We start from the raw sequence: 23,920 nt of genomic DNA, 5'->3' as shown, positions 1-23,920 counted from the left end.
AAGGCAGGAGCAGCGTGAGCCTCAGCAGGGGTTCAAAGAGCACGGACAGAAACAGAAGCAGCAAGCTTCTCCTCTTTCGGTTAAAACTTTCCAACTTATATTTTACTTTTGGTTAAATGTTATAATAATGTGTAACTAAATTAATTTTGGCTAGAGGTTAATTCAAAGCCATGAATATATTTGTAATATGAATTGATTACATCCAGTTGTGATTTATAAGTTGTGAATTCAATTTACTTATCCGTTCGTATAAAAACTTATTTGTGTATGTTGGTTGAGAGTGCACGCTTAATTTTCATGCATGAATTCGATGCTAGAATATAAGGGAGTTTCACCTAATCGTTATGAACTTATATTCACAAGTAGTGAAGATTGCTAGTCACAATCACGTTAAGTAAATTCTTGGCATAAGTTTCATGCAAATCATAGTAACGAGTGCCTCGTCAATGCTTATGTTTTTCATAGAAGTTAATGATTCTTGCTTGTATCTCTATTATGCAATTCATGTAGGGAACTTGTAGGGAATGTTTTGGGTTGTCGTATGCAATCATCCAACCCAATAACTTGTGGAAAAACTGAGGGTTAATTAGTGCAATTCACGGTTAATTTGGGGCGTTGAGATTTACAATTTATTGAAAGAACAACTGAAAATCAATTTAGGTTGCATATGTGTCATGTGTGGAGAAGAACCCTCTAGCTAGTTTGTCACCTATCCTTTCACCTTAATTTCATGCTTTTGTCAATTCTGTAATTTATTTAAGTTAATTTACTTCTCGTCAAAACCAAACCCTCCCATTATTAAATTATATTATTTAATTAGTTTTCATTGTTGTTAGTCTTTTAATTCAATTTCCGTCCATTTCAATTCCTAGTGTTTAATTTGATTGTTTTCATTATTTTGAGTCATTCTAAGTGTGTTTCGAGTTATTAGAGTTTTTAGCCTAGTTTTGTGTCCTTGAGTCTTGTTTAATATTTTTAAATTAATTTAGAATAGATTAGCAATCCCTCCTAATCCCCGGCCTAGAATGATACCCTACTTACATCTATACTACAATTGTCAAAAAGAGGGTTTAATTTGTGTGTCAAGTTATTTTGCGCATCAAGTATTAGAGGAGGAGGTGAGATCTAGCAGCGCTGACTCTTTCGAAGAACTTTTGCACCCAAGACCAAGCAACACTGGAATTCCACCTTTTTCCAATCCTACACAACCACAACATCGTGCTGATACTAATGATAGCTCTAGTACAAGATCAGGAGACTCACCTACCACCGGAGGTGGGAATGATGAAGGACATAGTGGAGCTGGAGGTAGTGGAGCTGGAGGTAGTGGTGGTGGATATGGAAACTATTATGGACCACCACCTCCCGGATATATGAGCCCCTTCACTGGTGAGGCAAATTTCACGCATGCAACACAGGATGATGACCATGGCAGTAGGCGGGCAGGACTAGGAATTGGTGCCATAGGGAAGGACTATACTTGCAGAGAAAGAGGCAAAGGGATTTTGTCAAGTCAAGAAGATGGCTCGTTATCTAGAACTTCAGACTCTGTTGGATTGGGAAGTAGTAACTATAGTTATACTCATAACCAACCATTTCCCTACCCTTCATATCCCATTCCTGTTGGGATGGAATCGAGCGACTCATGGAAACAATCCCAGCCTCAATCTTCAAATGATTTTTCTTATGGACAACCTCAACCAATCTCAGATCCATATGGGTGGCATATTAACAATTACATGCAAAACTATTTTGGGGATTTATCATTTGATAACTACTCTTCACAATACACTCATTCTACACATAGAGATGATGAAGATAGTGACAAATTTGAACCTCATAGGAACTCTATGTGGTACTAAAGTGTAAAATATTGTACTAATTCATTATATATAAATGATTATGGTGTGTTTAGACTTCTTTCATTAATTACTACATATTTTCTACACTCATAATGTTTGTCAGATCACTATATAATCAACTTGATAATGTTAAATCCATCATGCAATGCATTTCCTTCCAATTTTTTGTGATAAACTAATAGATAATTGACTAAATAAACATCCTACAAAGTTTCAATAAAAATTTCCAAGTTTTTCTTACAATTTCCGTGGTTTCCATGTAATTTTTATCGATATCGATATTTTACCGATATTTCTATATTTTCGGACTACCGATATTTCCGATATCACCGATATTTTCTTCCTTGCATTCGCCAACCCTCTCCCTTCAACCAGGTACCCTGCCTCCTGCAGCCTCCTCACTCGCTGCCTCCTTCCTGTTACAATGGCGCCACCACCTCTCTCCCGCGGATTGAAGAGAAAAGCCAAGAAGCAGCAAATTCAACAGCAAGACGCAGAGCTCGAGCGCTTCGATTCGCTACCATGGAACCCCTCTCTCCCGAACGACGACAACGCCTTCACTCAACTGGTCGGCAACGACGAGCTCGAAGGAGGTTTGTCGTGCCATCTCTCTATCCAATTCCATTGATTGAATAGTGATAACGACTTGCGTTTTGTTTTTCTGTTTGGTTACTGGGAAAATTTGGAAAAGAAGATAGGGGAAAGTTGATTTCTGGGGTTTATGGGTTTAAGTTTGCTGTTGTTATATGAATGAATGCAGGTTTCCTAATGCTTGAGGAGATTGATGAGGCCGCATATGGATTTCAAATTCCTGAACCACAAGTAGCAAATAGGAATAGCAAGGAAGACTGTAAGCAAAGTGAAAAGTCCAAGAAGCGGAAGCGCAGCAGCGGAGTTAATGGGGGTGCTGGCGATGGGGTTGAGGTGGATGGCGAAGAGAGATTGGGCAAGGATGATAACGAGCTAAATAAAAAGAAGAAAAAGAAACAGAAACAGAAAAAGAAAAAGAAGCCGGACGAAGCTCAGGGAATTGAGAATGTTGATGGAAATGGTGACAATGAGGTTGAAGACAAAAGTAAGGATGAGGATGTGAAATCTAAGAAGAACAGGAAGAAGAAGAGCAAGGCCAAGAAGACCCTGGAAAATGTGGAGAGTACAGTTGGTTAGTCCAGTATTTTTGTACTTATAGAAAATTTAGTGCTGATTTCGTTATTTTATTTGTTTATGTTTTGTTTTCTGCATTGGTGCCGTGCTGTTTGTTAGAGATTTAGCACTGGGCATGCCACGACAAACTTGATTGAATTCGTATGATTTTAGAGCATTTTATGGTTCAAAATTGTTTGTGTTACTTATGTTGGGAAGGAGAGAGTGAGATGAGAAGGTAAAGAAGAAACGGGGGAAAGTACTTAAAACTAAAACTAAACAACTATTTGAAGTTGGCTTTGGTTTTTATTTATAGACCGTCCAATATGATGTTTCTCCTCTTCCCCTCATCTTTGCCATCACTCTTTTTAATTTCTTCTTTTATCCATAATTTAAATAACAAAGAATTATGAAATGTGCCCTTAATATGTTGATGGATTGGTGATAATCTCAATTCAATGTTATTGTCAAACATCACTTCTTGCATATTTATTAACTGCATTAATGATTATGGAATTAGGGATTTTTTCTTCTTCAGAATTTGAACTGCACTTTCATTATCTTTTCTTTGATAAGAGTTGCACTTTCAAATTTCAATTGATTGATTTTTCAGGCGAATGCCATGGATGATTTATTTTTTATGTATAAAATTTGATGTGTCTTATACTAAAGCTAAAGCTACATGCTAGCTTGTGTAATTTCTTTACTTTCTGGTCGTGGTTAGCCAGGTTGGGTGGTGAACCACCATTAGGTTGATCACTTTTTCCTTCCACTCTCATCACTCAAATTAAAATATTCACACGTTTAGTTCAGTTTTTGAACTTATTGTATGTTTTCTTGAAGCACACATAATTTTGACAATGCTTGTTGGACGTGCTATGTTAAGATTCTCTCATCACTTTCTGCACTGAAATGTGATTCTAGATGACGATAGCAAAGGAAAAAAAGAAATTGACGAAGAGATTTTCGATGAAGATGAGTATTATGCATGGCATGAGTTGAGACTCCATCATCTGATCATGAAATCAATATATAGGCTTGGGTTCAAGAACCCAACGCCAATACAGAAAGCTTGTATTCCTGCTGCTGCTCATCAAGGGAAGGTTGGTTAAGGTTGTTATGTAAGATTTTTAATGGGCAATGATCATTTCTTGTTTGGTACTCATTAAATTGGTTTATATGACAGGATGTTGTTGGTGCTGCCGAAACAGGGTCTGGAAAGACACTTGCTTTTGGTTTGCCCATTTTGCAACGCTTATTGGATGAAAAGGAAAAGGCTGTAAAGATGTTTGATGAAAACGGGGTGGAAGCAGAGAAGTTTGCTCCAAAAGGTCTTCTACGGGCCCTTATCATTACTCCCACAAGAGAACTTGCACTTCAGGTAATTGCCAGTTGATTCTGTTCATGTACTTTTCCACAAAACAACAGTTTTCCTTTTCTGGAAACTCTTTTTATTAAGCGTTTGGTTTCTCTAATAAATGAAAGTCCATTCCTAGTGAATGAATGATTTCCATTCCCAAATCATGCATCAGGAATCCTATATGTGTGGCCGACATGTACTCCATATGTCTTTTTATTTCCTTATTTCAAGTTAACATTGAGGGCATGTTTACGTACTTCTTACTTTTATAATAAATGAGAAGGAATGGGTATATGATAAACAGCCCACCAACCTACCCTGACCCACCTACTTCTTCATTCCGTGGTTGTTAGTAATTCCATGTATCTAAAACAAGACATGAGTGTAGGAACTACAAAGGCTTGTATATCAAGTACCTGAAGTTCCCCTAAGTTGTATGTCTGAACTAAATGTACGACGATATAGAAGAAAATGATAGTGTAATTCCTATGTGCTACATGTGCTTGATGGAAGAAGCAGACATAGTGGCTAAGTAAATTTGAAGAGAAGCCATTACAATTCGAAGGCCCTTGATAATGGCCAAACAAGAAGTCTACAATTCTGCTGCACTCATGTTTAAGCCCAACTTGTGAGCCTAAAAACTTGAAAGAGATATATCTCCTTAATAGTGTTAGACTTGATAACATCAGCCCTTACAATCTGTTATTCCCTTTGTCTTAATTAAGCCACCTCCATGACACAGGTATTGAGGATTTTGTTATTGGGACTAAAATCTTCATGCAAGCAAAGGAGAAGGGCATTACTGTGTTTTGAGGATTAAAGATTTTAGATGCCATTTGAGAACTAGTAAATACACTAAGCAGTAACCTCATATAATTTCTGTAGCTCTCTGTCCCCATGTCATTTTTAGTGACTAGAGCATATAAGTTTGCCCTGTGAGCTTTCCAAGAGGGACTCTTCTGTACGGTAGCTCCTATAATATTTCCTGATCTATGCACAATGCTTGGCGCATTGCTCAATGCAACGGTGGGAACATGTAGTAGCAACTGAAGAAACAATAAACTACTACACTGTTTGTTTTTCTTGCCACTGGTGTTCTTGTGTATATTTTCATATCAGCTTGTAAGAAAATGCAAAGTTCGGCTGCAGCCAATGTTAGGATTGTTTGGCACTTATATTAGCACGTCCACAAAAGTTTGTTAAAGGTTCTGAAAAGCGTAATGTATCTCATGGTTATTTTCGCATTATTTGGGAAGCAACAGTTTGCTCATGCCTTGCCATATTGTTGTTTAACAGCAATACTGAAATTTCTTTTTGAATCAGTTGAAAATGTGGGTTTTTGTGAACCTTGTTCGATTCGGAATCTGCATGTTGAGATTTTAATGTGAGATTTTTCGTTTTTCCTTTTCCAGGTCTCTGATCATCTAAAGGCAGTTGCCAAGGATACTGATATTAGAGTGGTTCCAATAGTTGGAGGGATGTCAATGGAAAAGCAGGAGAGACTTCTAAAAGGTAGACCTGAGATTGTTGTTGGGACTCCGGGGAGATTATGGGAACTTATGTCTGGTGGAGAAAGGCATCTCGTCGAGGTCAGTACTGAACTAAGAATAACATTTGCTTAATGCAAGACAAGACGTTTCTCACAATAAATTTTGCTTTTCCCTTCATTTTTTCCCGTTTTGATGCATGTCAGTATTTTCAGTTTCTGAATTATCATTATTGTGCAATGTGCTGTTAGTATTCGCATGTCTTGTTTTTGCGTGATGATTCAAATAGTAGTTTCATTCTCTATAAATTGGACTACTAAAGACTAGACCTAGGAGTTCAAGATTAGTTAGACTTGTTTACATGTGTGTACTGATTGTATTTTCCAGTTGATCAGGCATAACTATGTTACCACGGGTTGACAAGTTTACCACTATAAAAAAGGTGGAAGTAATTACTTAATAAGAAAACTGGAAACATCTTAGTAGGATTATGAACTCTAGCAGAGCTTGTACGACGTTGAACGTTTTCATTTGTTTGATCACTCTAAAGTAACTTGTGATGTCATACATGTAAGCTAATATTAATGTATGTGGCCTTGATTGGAAGAGGCTATCCTGTTCTAGCTTTTTCACTGGTCCATATTTTAGAAAAAAAAAATATGATGTCAATTGTGGTATCAAGTAGTGTTTGTGCTCAGGCTCATTAATGAGCTACATGCATGCATACACCTTTGACATGTATAGATAAACTGTTTTTTGACTAATTTCTTCTGCTTTTGCAGTTACATTCATTGTCTTTTTTTGTGCTGGACGAGGCTGATCGAATGATAGAAAATGGTCATTTTCATGAAATGCAGTCAATAATTGACATGCTTCCAGTGAGGAATACATCAACTGAATCTCATTCTGAAAATGCACAAAATTCTGTTGCGATCTCCAACTTCCAGAGGAAGAAAAGACAAACATTTGTTTTCTCTGCTACTATAGCACTTTCTCCTGATTTCCGTAAGAAGTTAAAGCGTAGTTCACAAAAACCCAACCAATCAATGTCTGATGGGGTGAATTCTATAGAAGCTCTAAGTGAGCGAGCAGGGATGAGAGACAATGTTGCCATCATTGATCTGACAAATACATCCATTTTGGCAAATAAGCTTGTGGAGTCATTCATTGAGTACGTGCCTTTGACCTCTACATCTATTATCTGACATGAGGAGCTCTTTTTCATGAGAACCTATCCATCTATTGTCTGACATGTGGAACTCTTATTCATGAGAAGACAGTTCACCTTACTGACTTTGTCATTTTAGAGTAGTGTTTTCAATTTATTTTTTTCCATTCAACTCTCTCTCTCTCTCTCTATATATATCTCTCTCTCTCCAATATATACATACATATATATATATATATATATATAAAATATTTATGTATATACTTTCATGCGTACTTCTGTAACATATATACACATAGGCCTGTTGGTGGTTTCGTTAGTAACTAAGTTAACAGTAGGACATCTTACACCTTAGATCCAATATGTAGGTTAACATACCCATTGTGCATCATAAGTAATAGATTGTACTTTTTTTCTTGGTACAAAGTGGGGGAGTGGGTTTGAACTTTTACTGAAGGTATTAGGATATAAGTACTCACTCCTCTGGAGCTACAAATCTCCACGTAGTAGCATGTACTCAGTTATTAGATGTTTGACCACGTTGTGAGATAGCTAATATAGTTTCTGGAAGTGTCTATTCGAAGTCGATTCACTTTATTAATTCAGCCATTTTACTTTTTGATTTTTTTGAAATTTCTGTTTGTCGATTGAATTATGTGAAGTTTGATATGTTTGTGTTTTCTTTATATCTTAACTTGTTTTCTAGTTATTCCGACAGAAGTTGGTCACACAATTTTTAACTTTACCCGGAACACTAGATATCTGGTAATTTGTCCCCCAAAAAATATGTGATTGTACAATTGATGCCATTTTATTTCTTTCAGATAGGGCTAGTGCAAATCACTTCTATACCTTAGTTTAACTGGTTCATGCTTGGTAACTATGCCTTCATAATGGATGCAAAGAATGAAAGTATAGTTATTTTAGGCCTGAGCACAAACTTAATCTCCACGTTACAATTTAGAGTTGAGTCATTTCTATTACTATTTGTTATTGTGTTGGCTTTCAGTTGTCATGTTATTCAAGTATTCCTTTTGGTGTATTTTTGGTATCTTATTATTTTCAGACTGCTTGTATAAATTGTAGTAGGATATCTATAAACCAGCTAGAGCAAGGGAAAAGAAGACTAGGGACCTAAACCAAGTGAGGTGCATCAAGGATGAGGATGGAAAGGTTCTTGCTACAGAGAACGCGGTCAAAGACAGATGGAGAGGTTATTTTCATAACCTTTTCAATGAAGGACATGAAAGGAGTACTTTTCTAGGGGAGTTGAGTAACTCAGAAGAGTGTAGAAACTACTCCTTTTATTGTCGAATCAGGAAGGAAGAAGTGGTTGTAGCTTTGAAGAAGATGAAGCATAGAAAAGCAGTGGGCCCAGACGATATACTGATCGAAGTGTGGAAAGTCCTGGGAGAGACAGGTATAGCATGGCTCACTGACCTTTTCAAAAGGATTTTGAAAACGAAGAAGATGCCAAATGAGTGGCGAAAGAGCACTTTGGTGCCTATCTACAAGAATAAGGGCGATGTACAAAATTGCATGAACTATAGGGGTATTAAGCTAATGAGTCATACAATGAAGCTCTGGGAGAGAGTCATTGAGCATAGATTGAGGCAAGACACGGGTTTCGGACAACCAATTCGGGTTCATGCCAGGGCGCTTAACCATGGAGGCAATCTATCTCTTACGAAGATTGATGGAAAGATATAGAGATGAGAGAAAGGATTTACACATGGTATTTATAGATTTGGAAAAAGCGTATGATAAGGTCCCAAGAGACATTCTTTGGAGGATTTTAGAGAAGAAAGGAGTACGAGTAGCATATATCCAAGCTATAAAGGATATTTATGAAGGAGCAAAGACTGCCGTAAGAACAAATGAAGGACAAACTGAAAGCTTCCCCATAACTGTAGGATTACATCAAGTCTCATCCTTAAGTCCTTACCTTTTTGCGTTGGTAATGGATGAATTAACAGGACATATTCAAGATGATATTCCTTGGTGTATGCTTTTCGCAGACGATATAGTGTTGATAGATGAAACTCAGGAATGGGTAAATGCGAAGCTTAACCTTTGGAGAGAAGTGTTGGAATCTAAAGGTCTTCGCCTAAGCCGATCAAAGACAGAATATATGGAGTGCAAGTTCAGTGCAAATGGAGGCCAAAATGAGTTAGGGATGAGGATCGGAGATCAGGAAATACCAAAGAGCGACCGTTTTCGCTACCTAGGATCTATCTTGCAAAAGAACGGAGAATTAGATGGAGATCTCAACCATATAATACAAGCTGGGTGAAGTGGAAGAGTGCATCCGGCGTGTTGTGTGACCGCCGTATGCCATTGAAGCTCAAGGAAAAATTTTATAGGACGGCAATAAGGCCGGCAATGTTGTATGGCACATAATGTTGGGCGGTGAAGCATCAACACGTACACAAAATTGGTGTAGCGGAGATGAGGATGCTTCGTTGGATGTGTGGGCACACGAGAAAGGATAAGATTAGGAATGAGGATATCCGAGGTAAAGTAGGAGTAGCCGAAATTGTAGGAAAGCTGAGAGAAAATCGGTTACGGTGGTTTGGACATGTGCAAAGAAGGCCTACTGACGCTCCGGTTAGAAGATGCGACTACGGGACATAGGTTCAGGGCAGAAGGGGTAGAGGAAGACTTAGGAAAACTTTGGAAGAGACTCTAAGAAAAGACTTAGAGTTCTTGGATCTAACGGAGGACATGGCACAGGATCGAGCACAATGGCGTTTTAAGATTCATATAGTCGACCCCACTTAGTGACTTGGATTTTTCAAGTCTCCAACCGAGAAGTTTTCCTCACTCGGGAAATTAAAGGAACACTACCTCAACCTACATGCTCCACTCACAAAGCTTCAATATACAAGCTTCAACAAAAGAAAAATTCAAAGAACTTAGTGAAGAAGGCTTTGGTGTATTTAACACAATACGTTGAAATGAAACAAAGCTTATTTATTGATATCTTCGATAAGTTACAAATATGTACATATACATGAGTCAAAATAAACAAACAAGAGGGAGCCTTCACAAAGGTTGCTTAAGAGAAGTCTCAGCAGTCGGTAGAGCCCCAGAAAGAGGAGGCACCGGAGGGGGATCATTCGGAGCCTCAGTACTGGACAGAACCCTAGAAGGAGGAGGCATCGGAGGTTGATCATTTGGAGCTTCATTACGCGGTACAGCCCCAAAAGAGGAAGGCAATAAATGCCTTTGGAACAAACCCACAAACCTCTGATGATCAAGTAAAATCTGATCATCAGATTCCTTCATCTGGTCAAGCTTCCTATTCATGTTTGTAGCATAGTCATGTGCGAGCCGGTGCAACTGTTTATTCTCATGCTTGAGCCCTCTAATCTCCTGTTTGAGACTCATCACTTCAGCCGCCAATGATTCAACTTGGCGGTTTCGAGCAAACAGGCGTTGGGCCATATTAGACACAGAACCTGCACACTGAACACTGAGAGCCAGAGAATCCTTAACAGCCAACTCATCAGACCGTTTGGAAAGTAGTCTGTTATCTTTGGGAGTGAGAAGGTTCTTGGCCACCACCGCAGCGGTCATATCATTCTTCATCACGGAATCTCTAACGGTAAAAGGACCAGTAGGGGATAAGAAGGATGGGTGCCATATGTTATCTGGAGAAGGCGTGGCTGCCTCTTCAACAAGGTTCAAGTCAAAACGACGGTCGGAGGGGCCAGACATTTTCAAAGGTGTTGAAGAGAAGAGGTCGGACAAATCAAGATCTTAGAAATGCAAGAAGGGAGCTTCTACTGGTGGAGATTCAAGTGTGCTTTGGAACTTAATGCCAGCCTCTATAAAAATCTGCACTTGACGGAGCTTCAGAAATCGAAGAGGCGCCTGCTCAGAAATCGAAAAGGCGTTTGCTTTCTCAAAAGCTGGGCTGCTCAGAGACCACGAGGGCCGATCTCAGAAATCGAAGAGGCGTTTATTTTCTCAAAAGCTCGGTTGCTCAAAGACCACGAAGGCCGATCTCAGAAATCGATGAGGTGCTTGCGTTCTCAAAAGCTAGGTTGCTTAGAGATCACGAGGGCCGATCTCATAAATCGAAGTGGCACCTGCTTTTTCAGCCTTGTCAGCACTTGTCACATGCACACTCAGCTTTGCGGAAATTACGGGCATTCTGTTGAAGATTTCTGGTGAAGTAGAAAGCACGTGAATCTTACTGTTCAATCATCCATTTTCCACACGCAACATCAGCTGATGGGTACCACATATAATTTTGCCAAAGATCTCTGACAAAGTTTAGACACGTGAAGCTTGCAGCTCCCATTACATCGCTATGACCAATAAGGGTAGAAGAATAGCAAAGAAACAGCACTAACAAAGTTTAGACACATAAATTTTGAAGATCTAGCTACCATATTATTACCCACAAGGGTAAAAGAACAGGACCACTGTTGGATAATTGGAAAGTCCCTATGTCTCAACCTCTGTGCTTTGTGGCAAGGTAGACTAGCAAACATGCCCAACCTTTACTCACATTCGAGAAAACACTCCAACAAGATTGCTTGCTCCAAGATCGAAGAGCCACCGCCCTCCGAATCTCGAGAGCCAGACTCCCAACATGATTACTTTCTCAAAATCGAAGAGACAATGCTCTTCGAATCTCGAGAGCCAGACTCCCAGCAGGATTGCTTTCTCAAAAATCGAAGAGGCACCGTTCTCCGAATCTCGAGAGCCAGACCCTCGACATGATTGCTTGTTCGAAAACCGAAGAGGCATCGCTTTCTCAACTTCGAGAGCCAGATCTCCTTGGATAAAGCTTGTCTGTAATCTTCACACGCAACATCAGCTTTCCAGATACCACAGACCACTTTTTCAAAGTGCTCTGACAGAGTTAAAACACGTGAAGCTGGCAGCTCCCACTACCATGCTATGACCAAGCAGGGTAAAGGAATAGCATTACTACTTGTTGTTAGGGAGACTCCTATATATGTCGACCTCCATCCTCAACGGACATGCAGACTTGCAAAAATGCTCAACCCTTCCTCATATCTGAGAGGGCACTCCCAACGAAGCCTCTCGAAATACTCAGCTTTCTTTCTCCTCGATTATACCTATACAAACAAGCTACACCAGAGCAAGAATATCTCATATCATCAGGGTTAAAAGCAAGAGTATCCCATATCATGCTTTTTCCATGTCTTTTCGTTTGGCCTTGTTCTTACTTGCAAGACAAGGAGAAAGAGGGCAATCAGTCAGCACTTGGAATCAAGCTTCCAGTCAGGAACTGACTGCCTGGAACCCCTTACTGGCATTGATCTCGAGTACTCATCTTCAATATCTTATGCTTCCAGAGAAGATACCACATCTGCCTGAGGAACAGATAGGGCAAGTGAGAAGGATACAAGGAAGCATGTGGAGACAAGCATAACAGAACACGGGCTGATAGATCCACTACTTTGTCAACAGCAAAAGTATCCTTTATCAGCAGGGTCGAACGTACTCTAGATTTGATGGACTTGTTTTGACCCTCAAATTCTTCAGTTGGCCTTAATACTCTGGAGGAAACCAGAAAACCCTCCAGCCCAGTTCAAGAATAAGCTTGTGGAAAGTTACTTCTTCAAAAGCAAAAGTATCTCATATCATCTCTTCTTCTTTTTCTTCTCTTTATCCTTCATGCTGCCTGCAAGATAGGGAGAATGAGAACAATCAGTCGGAACTCGAAATCAAATTTCTAATTTGGGACTGATTGCTTGGAGCTCTGATTGCTTACCTTGTCTGTCACCTCTTTCAGCAGATCCCCTAGCTCGGTGACTTGGGGGACTCCTACTACATGGTTTGTATCGCGCTTGACCAAGTCTGAAACTACAAGTAAGCTTCAAGTAAAATTGATACATTACCTTGTGCATCTCCACCAGTTAAAGATACCACCCCTGGATGGAGGAAGAGTACTTCCAGAGAAGATACCACATCTACCTATGAGACAGATAAGGCAAGTGAAGACGATACCACACTTCGGTACTTAGAAGTTTCGTGATGACGAGATCATTCTCCCATAATATTTCCAAATGTCATTTATACTAAATCATTCACTTGTACTCACTAAAGGAGAGCTTGAACCTATGTACTTGTGTAAACCTTTCACAATTAATGAGAACTCCTCTACTCCGTGGACGTAGCCAATCTGGGTGAACCACGTACATCTTGTGTTTGCTTTCCTGTCTCTATCCATTTACATACTTATCCACACTAATGACCAGAGCAATCTAGCGAAGATCACAAACTTAATACTTTCTGTTGTACCAAAGTCCTCACTGATTTTATGCATCAACAATCCTAAAGTCCTTACCTTTTTGCGTTGGTAATGGATGAGTTAACAAGACATATTCAAGATGATATTCCTTGGTGTATGCTTTTCGCAGACGATACAGTGTTGATAGATGAAACTCAGGAAGGGGTAAATGCGAAGCTTAACCTTTGAAGAGAAGTGTTGGAATCTAAAGGTCTTCGCCGAAGCCGATCAAAGACAGAATATATGGAGTGCAAGTTCAGTGCAAACAGAGGCCAAAATGAGTTAGGGGTGAGGATCGGAGATCAGGAAATACCCAAGAGCGACCGTTTTCGCTACCTAGGATTTATCTTGCAAAAGAACGGAGAATTAGATGGAGATCTCAACCATAGAATACAAGCTGGATGGATGAAGTGGAAGAGTGCATCCGGCATGTTGTGTGACCGTTGTAGGCCACTGAAGCTCAAGGGAAAATTTTATAGGACGGCAATAAGGCCGGTGATGCTGTATGGCACAGAATGTTGGGCGGTGAAGCATCAACACGTACACAAAATGGGTGTAGCGGAGATGAGGATGCTTCGTTGGATGTGTGGGCACACGAGAAAGGATAAGATTAGGAATGAGGATATCCGAGGTAAAGTAGGAGTAGCCGAAATTGAAGGAAAGATGAGAGAAAATCGGTGACGGTGGTTTGGACATGTGCAAAGAAGGCCTAATGACGCCCTGGTTCGAAGATGTGACTACGGGACAGAGGTTCAGGGCCGAAGGGGTAGAGGAAGACCTAGGAAAACTTTGGAAGAGACCCTAAGAAAAGACCTAGAGTACTTGGATCTAACGGAGGACATGACTTGTAGCATATGAAAATAAGGGTCTTTCCCGCAGAAGATTGTTTTATCCAAATACTTAAAAATGTCACAAAAACAGGGTGGCTGTCTCCACTGACCAGCCACCGAACAATAATTATTAAACTAACTTACACTTATCCAAATGCAACGAAATTTTATACACATAAACTAGACACACAGTACGACAGTCTCACAAATTTTTGGGATTTTTGGAGTTGATTTGCTATTTAAATTAAATCGTACAAAAACAGTACAGAAACAGATTTTAAATAATACAAATAGATTTTAATTCACAAGTTAAGAAAACGAGTTAGGGGACATGCTATCCACCACCAAATAATCATGTAAACATGTTATGTTTCATTCAAATTCCTTTTATTTCCGGATGAAGATGCTCAAGTTGGCTCACTGTTAGAACTCAACCTATTACTCTTTCTTATGTAGTATGTTAAGAGAATGACGTTTTCAACTTAACTTAGTTCCTAGCATGCAATCTAGAATGGTGTGTTCATAGATTTAACAAGTAGAAATCATTAAGAATAAAAAGAGTTTGAGTCATCACAAGGCATCGTAAGTACTGGCGTTGTCTTACTTATCCTAGAAATCGGTTCACATGTTAACCACAATTAACAAGTGCTACTCTAGAACATATGTAGGTCCTCATTCAACAAGGGCAGACATACATATATTCATAGCATTAAAATCCTAGATATGCTCACTATGTATGCATTCATAGAAACACATAAAGAATTCATCAATGACATAAGTAGTGAAACAATTTTCATCCTTTCATAAAAGTCATTCAAACAAAATATCACAACAAACTTACAATCATATTTGGGGCTTCAAAACAGCCCCTAACTACTAAAAATTAGTTACACATTATTATCAAATTAAACCAAAAGTAAAACATGGGTTTGAGAAGATAAAACCAAGGAACTAGATTGAAGCCTTGCTCTCTGTGCTCTGCTGCTTCAGCCAGTCCTTCCCCGTGTCATGCACTCTGACCTGCCTCTCCTTCTTTCCCGCGCCTTACGTCATTATCCCTGCCTAGTCTCTCCCTTCCCGTTTTATTCTTCTTTCTCTCCACCCCCAAATCCCGTCCCTCACTTCTATATATATATATTTTTTTTATGTCAGTCTTCTCTCTGCTCTCCCCCTCTGACCTCCTTCTTTTCTGCACGCTGCTTCTTCTTTTCTTTTCTGTCAGTCTGTCCCGCCAGTGCACTCTCTATCCTGTCTCCATCTTGCTGCCTTATGCTTCTTTTTCTATATCTATTTTTCTTCGCCGCACATGCTCTCTCACTCCCGTGTCTATATCCGCGCTGTCTCTTTTATTTTATGCTTTTCTTTCCCTGCCATTAACTCTCTGTCCCGCTTCGTTTCTTCGCCAGCCAGTCCGAGTCCCATCTCTTTTCTGTTTTTATTCCTTCTGCAGTCCACGTCTTTCCACTCCCTCTTCTTTATTTCTTTGCAGTTTATATTCTTTTCTTTCTATCTGTCTCCCATCTCTCTGCGCACTTCTTTTGTTTTCCTTTTCTGCTTGCTGTGCTGTTTTCTGCTTTTCTCGCTGGTTTTTGTATTGCTGTGATGCACTTCTTCTTTCTTCCTTTTATTTTTCTTTTCTGCTTGCTGTCAGTCTCCCTTTTCTTTGTTTCTTTTTTTTTTTTTTTTATTTATCCTAAAAGAGATTTAACTGCACATTAACACAATGTAAAATAAAATGCCACAATTATAACACAAAAACATCACAAAGACTATAGAAATGAATGGTATAAATGCATGAAATATATGAGTGATCAGTGATGCTGTATGGCACAGAATGTTGGGCGGTGAAGCATCAACACGTACACAAAATGGGTGTAGCGGAGATGAGGATGCTTCGTTGGATGTGTGGGCACACGAGAAAGGATAAGATTAGGAATGAGGATATCCGAGGTAAAGTAGGAGTAGCCGAAATTGAAGGAAAGATGAGAGAAAATCGGTGACGGTGGTTTGGACATGTGCAAAGAAGGCCTAATGACGCCCCGGTTCGAAGATGTGACTACGGGACAGAGGTTCAGGGCCGAAGGGGTAGAGGAAGACCTAGGAAAACTTTGGAAGAGACCCTAAGAAAAGACCTAGAGTACTTGGATCTAACGGAGGACATGACACAAAACCGAGCGCAATGGCGTTCTAGGATTCATATAGCCGACCCCACTTAGTGGGAAAATGCTTTGTTGTTGTTGTATTCAAATATTGGTTTGAAGTTACTTATCCCAGTTTTTCTGTCTCCTTGTATTATTTATCCTTTTCTCATTCTGCCCTTTTTGTTTTCTCCTCCTGTAATCTTTTTCTCTTCATTTTTTATTTCCTTCATTCTCCTTTAGTTTATCTCCCATTCCTGCATCCTTGTTATTTTATGATGGGAAGCAATAATATTTTTTCCTAAATTAAATTAAATTACAAGAAGATATGGGCAATAGGTCTTTCAATGATCAGACATAGATGCTCAAACAGAGAATTCCTCTCCCTGTTTTCATTCATTCGTACTTGTGAAGCCTGGTCATCTTTTTCCTTGTTGTCTTCCTGTCATTTGCTGATATCCTACACTAAGTTTGCACTGTATGTATATGCTTAATAGTAAGAATGTGAATCCCAAGAAAAGGTCCTTGGAAGGCAAGGATTGCTCTTTCTGCTAATGCAGACCTCGGAAAGGTGGCTCCCTTTTTGGCTAAAAGAGGACCTGATAACAAACAATGACATCTCAGAAAGCTAATGCTCTGTACTTTCAGTCTGCTCTTGGCTCGCTATGATGCCTACAGTTTATGTTTTCCTTTTTCTTAAAAAATAGAGAGATTTTTCTTGCAATGTGTTGCCTAATAGCTTTAGTGGCAAAGTAGTGGTCCTCTTAAGACATGGAGTGCTGTTTCCTCCAATGCAGGCCTCAGATTGTCTTCTTTCCTTTTTTAAGAGAGGACATGATAACAAATAATGGCATCTCAGAAAACCAGTGCTTTGTATATTCAAATCTGCTCTTGGCTCGCTATGATGACTACACTCTTTAGTAGTTTCCTTCATTTTTAAACAAGGGAAGTTTTGTTACACCAAGTTACTTTGTAAAGGAGTCTTCACAAGATACTGAGGAAAAATGTCCCTTCTTTTGACTAAAAACAGTGCTCTATACTTTAATCTGCTTCACTATGATTCCTATACTCTTCATATTTTCCAAATGTTTATAGAATAAAGAAAATTTTCTAATACAGAGGTACGCAATAAGTGTTAAATAGGTCCTCTTAGGACACTGAGTGTTGTTTCCTCTAGTGCAAAGCGTGGAAGGGTGTCTACTTTTTTGTGGAGAGGACCTGATAACAAATATTGGCATATCAGAAGGCCAGTGTACCTTCAATATGCTCTTGCCTCTCTATTGTGCCTGCACTCCTTCGTGGCTTCTTATTGCCTATGAAATGAGGAAACTTTCTTACTCAGTTGCCTAATAGTTGTATGTATGTAGTTAAATCTTGTATTATAGATTCATTTATCTGGGTGAAATTGTCAGATCTTGATAAGTGTCATGGGAGATTAATAGATTATAGATGTTTATGTTTCTCTGAAATCATATTAGTTACAAAGTCAAAGTCAAGTGATTATTTTTTATTTTATTGAAGTATTGTTTCTAACTTTTTTTTTTGGGGCGCCAGTGGGGGGGGGGGGGTGTGTGTGTGTTAGATTGAATAATCTTTACGAATATTTACTTTTGTAGATAGCACCCTATTGCAAAGTTTGGGTAGGCATTGGCCTTTGTTACGCTACATCACGAAGTTTTCCTCAAAGCTTTTAACTCGGTGTTATTGTTAGCCCCTTATCATGTGGTTGACTTTCCAAATATCAATTTGAGTGAGATGACTACTTGGATTGTGCTATAAAGTTGCTTAGCCATTTCATTTTGTCTCTCTGGTTTTAGTTCATGAGCCTTTCAGTGGAATGTTACTTAATCATTTTAGGATTGCAGATGCAAGGAAGAAGATAAAGACGCCTACCTGTATTATATTTTAAGTGTTCATGGACAAGGTCGCACAATCGTATTTTGTACATCAGTTGCAGCTTTGCGACACATATCATCACTCCTGCGCATTCTTGGCATCAATGTCTGGACACTGCATGCTCAGATGCAGCAGCGAGCTCGCTTGAAGGTTTGACTTTCACTTTTCCAATTAAGTTAAATAAGGTTGTACCAGATATATATTGCGAAGAAAAAGTTATGTTTAAATTTTATTGGTGAGAGACAAATTCAGATATACAGTGTAAGTTTTGGTGATGTGAGTGCTTGATAAAAATTGTTTGTATTCAATACTACTAAAATGGTTATTTAGGAAACAAAATTTGAATTTCAACATTTTCAGTTCAAGTTTTTGAGGAGCTGAAGGCAGTAGGTGTAATTTTTTAATTATTTTGAATTTACTATTATTAGGGGAGGGGGAAGAGTTTGAAACTATTACAATAATTTAGGGGAGGGGAAGTTTCGAACCTGGGACACATGGGTAGAAACTCAACATCCTATCCACTAGGATATTGGACCACATGCCAGTAGGTGTAATTTAAAGAGAGCAGTTATATGAAGAAACAAATACCTATTTTAAATTAGTATAATTCCAATGAATCAAACTATGAAATGCAAAGGGTTCTTCTTTTGTTTTGTTTTTTCTTTTTCTTTAGGTACTTTTACAATCATCTTACCAAACCTGCTAGAGTTCGATCTGAAATGTGTAATATTTTGACCTAGCCAACATGACTATGGACAGATCTGATGGCTTTTTTCCTTTCTCCTTTCTTTATGATAAACGATCGTACATGAATAGTAAACTGTTACTATTTGTTTTCTTTTTCATGCTTGGTAAAGAGAACGAAAATTTGAAAGGCTTCATCGAAAAATATTGTTATTGTGAACTTCCTACATTGTACTGTGCTTCTAGACACATGGAGATGCAGACATAATTTTCTGTTTAGTTATGATGTGGTATTTTCTTTCTTTGGATACCTTTGATTTTGTGTCAAAACTCAAAAGTATATCCTGATTCTAGATCCCTGGTTATGGACTTGAAGGCTTACCGCTCTTGATGGTGCTGAATGCAGGCAATTGATCGTTTTCGTGGAAATGAACATGGTTTACTTGTGGCCACTGATGTTGCAGCAAGAGGCCTGGATATTCCTGGTGTTCGAACTGTTGTTCACTACCAGCTCCCACATTCAGCAGAAGTAAACATCTGGATGCTTTTCGCCATGTTTGATGAGGTCCTTACATTTTCTGACTGGGCTGGTTTGATCTTTTTCTGTTCACTAGGTTTATGTTCACAGAAGTGGTAGAACTGCTAGGGCTTCTGCTGATGGGTGCAGCATTGCACTAATTGCACCAAATGAGACCTCCAAATTTGCTTCATTGTGCAAATCATTTTCCAAGGTAGCATTACATCAAGGAAAAATTAAGGAAAAATTAAGTGCTACTTTGAATTTAGCAGTGACAGCACTTAATGTTTTCAGTCTTTCTGTCCACAGTTGTCCTTATTATGTTTCTTCTTCCGTACCCAGGAAAGTTTTCAGCGATTTCCCATGGACAGTGCATACTTGCCTGAGGTCATGAAACGGTTATCTCTTGCACGTCAAATAGACAAGATTATGCAGAAAGATTCCCAGGTATTTACATCAATTTAGATTTTTACTGTGCAATTCTAGTGTTCAACAGGGCTGCAAAATTGGTTGGTCCTGTCTGACTTGGCCTGAGGCATGAAGGGCTAGGCCTTACCCACCCTAGGGTTCAATAAGATTCAACACCCTGTTCAGGCTGAAATTTCTGACCCAGATGAGTAAAAGCTTGGCCAATGCCCTAGTCCAAACAATTGAATGGGCCATAAGAACAAGCCTAGAACTCACAAAGCTTTACCTGACTTTTTAACATTTTTTAATTAAAAAGTCGACTAATTAAATAGTTAAATAATCTAGATTATTACTAAGTGAACTCTCCTTAAACACCCACCCCCAAAAAAAACGTGAATCTTTTGTCAACCTAAATATCGAAAATGTCAGGTATATCATTTGTACATTAAAATTTATTAAATGATATTATTTTAAGATGAAGGTTAATATGGTATTAAACAAACTCTTTCCATTACTATCTCACATACCATATCCTATTTCTCTCTCTTATTTGTAACTTCCATCTCACTACAGAAACGTCTATCACATTGCACATTCATTACACGGGTGTGAATGTGATGTTTCTAGTCTAGAAATAAGTTACTACTAATATTTGTTGAACAAATACAAATAACTTAAGGTATCACTGTACAATAATTTATTCTTTAACAAAACTATATCTTATAATCTAAGGATAACATAAATACAACATGTTGTAATGTAAGACTCAACCCAATAGGCACAACAAAAGGCCCAACCAAATAGGCCTTGTGTTGTTCCTAATGCCGTTTGAGCTGGCTCTAGCTCAGTCTCAATCAACTTGATATAGACTGTCCTGCTTTTGTATGCCATTGGACCAGCTCCATGCATTCATACCTGATCAATAAAATAACTTGGGTCAGAAATCATGCCTTGGGTTAATTTTTACAGTCCTAATGAAACCTATTATCTTGTAACTGGACACTGGTTGCATTGATTGAAGAGGGTATTGAAGCATTGATTAGTTATTCCCACACAATCTTCTTAACCGGTATCATTCTATTGGTCCTTTGACTTGCTGGGTGTTTGTTGTTTTTCTTTCTTAGATTAGAAGTTATTAATCTGCTAATTCTTCTTTCTTCTTTGTGCCTTACCTGCTCTGCTGTATCTAAATCATTACGATCGTATTACTCTCTTCTTTTTTTTTATTTATTTATTTATTTTCCGTTTCTCTATATTATGCTTCATCTGCATAGCTTTAATTTTTGAGTCTGCTCTTAATTCCCCTTCATGTCTATTATTAAATTTTCTCGTGATGACTTATTGTTTATTTTATTTTTCAGGAGAAATCAAAGAAAAATTGGTTCGAAAGAAATGCAGCATTGATTGAATTAGTTGTGGAGTATGATGACAGTGAGGAGGAAAGGGTGAAAAGTCATAAGCAAAAGAAAGCCAGCTCTGCGAGTTTAAAGAAGTTGCAGCAGGTTGCTAATAATATGAACATTCTGATTTCTGAAAGTGCCTCTTATGATTGTTAAGTATGCATACGGTTTGGAGCTATATCAGCTGATCTACTTTTGTTTGGAAACGCAGGAGCTCAAGATGTTACTTTCGTGCCCATTACAACCGAAGTCATTTTCACATCGTTATTTGACAGGGGTAACTATCTCAGGATCTTAAATGACTTTCTTCCTTTTTGATAGGAAATGATCTTATTCACTTTGACGGTCCCTTTCTAGAAGCTAGTTGTTAATTGTTGTTAATCTTGCCAGAATGAGTTTTTCATGCTATCATTTTGTTTAAATGTAGAAACAAAAACTAATATCCATGAAAAGAAAGATGAGTTACAAGGAAAGATAGGATATCAGCCTAAAGCTTGACTGACAGCGAGAGCGTAACATTCAACTCAAAACACCCACCTAATGAGATTAATTGCATTAAATGGAGTATCCTCGAAATGGTCAGAAAATGAGTATAGACTGTTTCGCGAAGGAAGGGCCAAATAATGGTGCCTCATAATTGAAAGGCCATTTAATGTAGAATGCACTAGGATTTTTTTCTCTAATATTGGGCTATCTTAGTAACGCTGTACATTTTTTTCCTACCTTTTTCTTAGTTGCTTAATCACTTCTGTTTGTAACCTGACATTTCTTAATAACTTTCTTTTCCCCATTTGGGGTTTTGGAGAGCTTTGGAATTGAACTGTTGATTGGTTGGCTCCACCAAATAATATGAGTATGATCTCCACCAAGGGGTATTTTGATTGATACATATGTAACTTTATAAGGGGATTCAGCATTGTTGTGTTTGCACCTATGGCCACTAATCACATTAGTTTTGAGCACATGCGATTGATCCTTTGTTTTATTATTATTTTCTTAGGCTGGTGTTTCACCCTTCCTGCTACATCAATTCGAAGAATTGGCTAAGCAAAAATTTGGTGATAGCAGTGACTTGGGAGACAAGAAAAGAAGCAAATTGGTAGTTATTGGTCAGGATTGCGTGGAACCACTCCAGGCACTTCGGAGTGCTGGGCATAAGGTAGTATCTAGATGCTATAGTCAGTCTGTACTTATTCTCCTTGTGATCTGATTTTTAAAGTTTTATTGCATGAATTGATGATGCATGATAAAATATAATTACCATAAGATTATCGGCAGATGTATGAGAACGTGATACTGAAATTACTACATGAAAAATTATTGGAATTTACTTTCATTTAACAAACTTTATTGTGGTGAATAATAAGCCTTCAGAGTAAGATCTTTCATTTTCTATTTTATGTCCGTTCGGTTCCAGTATTTTATTCTCTCTTTCTCACTCAGGTACACATTGATGGGAAAGAGGTGGCTCAAAAGAGAAGAAACATGGTGACTTTGAGGAGGAAAAGAAAAGAGGAGAAAACACGTACATTCTTCTTCCTTTTTCTTTCTGTGTGTTTTTGGGTGGAGGATGTGTGGGGTGGTTGGTGTTTGGTTTCTGTGGGCTCTGTTTGACTCTGTGTTGATATTGGTACACCTTTCAGGTTTGAGAGATCAACGGAGAAAGCGGAAGAAACAGATGAATGAAGGAGATTGAGCTGAATGGCTAATTGAAATTTTGTAGCTCTGACGTTGATAATCTAGGTCAAACTACGTATCGTAATTGTAAGTTCAGGAGTAACTTCCTGGCCTTGTATCCTAGGACGAGTTATCATCTCAAATTTGTACTAAGATTGCGAATTAAGAACAATGGAGCTCCAAGTAAACGGCGGCAATTTCCTCATTGTGTTTTGGTAATGTAATGTGCTTGATGAGCATGCAATGCAAGCTTTTCGAAAGGTGAAGTGCTTTTAATGTCGCTATTCGGGTTATCATTTCAGCTTTCAGTTAGGTATTTTTCATGCTGTTGTGGTAACAAAAACACACGGTTCACAAAGGGACGGCACTAGAGGTACGTCTCAACTGGATCTGCCAAAACTAACCCCACGAATAAGGTTCTAAAAGACACTAGGCACTAGTCAGGCTGTGGGCTAGGACCTAGTGCTTAGGCGGGTTTAGTGTTTAGGATTTAGTGTTAGGCGCACTTTCTTAATTTTTAAACGTCTAGGGACTAATTGAGATGGTGCCCAACAGCCTAAGCCCATCTAGGCAAGCTTTTTAGAACAGTGCTTAGGCTAGCTTTTTAGAACAGCGCCCACGAACAACCAAAGACCTGCCTTCTTATGTTGCCCAAATCCTACCAAAACTTAAGGAAAAGATGAAGGTATCTCACCCAGCCTTGCACAAAGTATAGGAACAAGAGATGACATTATAAGGCCTCGTTTGGTGTTTAGGTAGTTGACATTCGTTTATTTTTCGTTCAACAAATGAGTGAGTTATCCAGTTTAATCCTAAACACCACACGTCACCTAAGTATATTATGATATTTAGTAAATAGTGTCTTTTGTTATGTTGGAACTTATCAACAGGCTTTACTAGTACTTTAGGACAGTACTTGAAATTGAATAGTACTTGACTAGTCAAGGATGAGTAGGAATTTCTACTCAAAAAATTTCGTGGCCGATTCACAGGACTTTGTGTTTATGATTATAACCAGTCATATTATAAATCACTATGTAAAGATTATCTTTGCAAAAAATTAATCAAAAGACTGT

The 23,920-nt window shown here is 38.5% G+C and overlaps 1 protein-coding gene and 1 long non-coding RNA gene across 2 annotated transcripts; one reads left to right on the top strand and one right to left on the bottom strand.

Moving 5' to 3' along the window:
- The first annotated feature begins 2,208 nt into the window (after positions 1-2,208).
- LOC126599333 (DEAD-box ATP-dependent RNA helicase 13-like) lies at positions 2,209-23,104 on the top strand. Its single transcript, XM_050265697.1, has 15 exons — positions 2,209-2,455; positions 2,623-3,024; positions 3,930-4,108; positions 4,192-4,386; positions 5,778-5,954; positions 6,635-7,023; positions 18,128-18,308; positions 19,249-19,371; positions 19,457-19,573; positions 19,702-19,806; positions 21,129-21,269; positions 21,379-21,444; positions 22,168-22,326; positions 22,611-22,692; positions 22,811-23,104. The coding sequence occupies exons 1-15, from the start codon at positions 2,287-2,289 to the stop codon at positions 22,861-22,863; spliced, it is 2,538 nt and encodes an 845-aa protein (XP_050121654.1). The 5' UTR covers positions 2,209-2,286; the 3' UTR covers positions 22,864-23,104.
- Positions 9,111-16,361, bottom strand: LOC126599336 (uncharacterized). The gene is made up of 3 exons (XR_007615074.1): positions 16,222-16,361; positions 13,631-14,107; positions 9,111-9,244 (listed from the first exon to the last, which is right to left on the bottom strand). It is a non-coding gene; the product is annotated as an uncharacterized LOC126599336 (long non-coding RNA).
- Positions 23,105-23,920: the final 816 nt, after the last annotated feature.

Source organism: Malus sylvestris, chromosome 14, assembly GCF_916048215.2.
Source record: "Malus sylvestris chromosome 14, drMalSylv7.2, whole genome shotgun sequence".
Lineage (NCBI taxonomy): Eukaryota > Viridiplantae > Streptophyta > Magnoliopsida > Rosales > Rosaceae > Malus > Malus sylvestris.
This window is presented reverse-complemented; position numbering and strand designations above follow the sequence as displayed.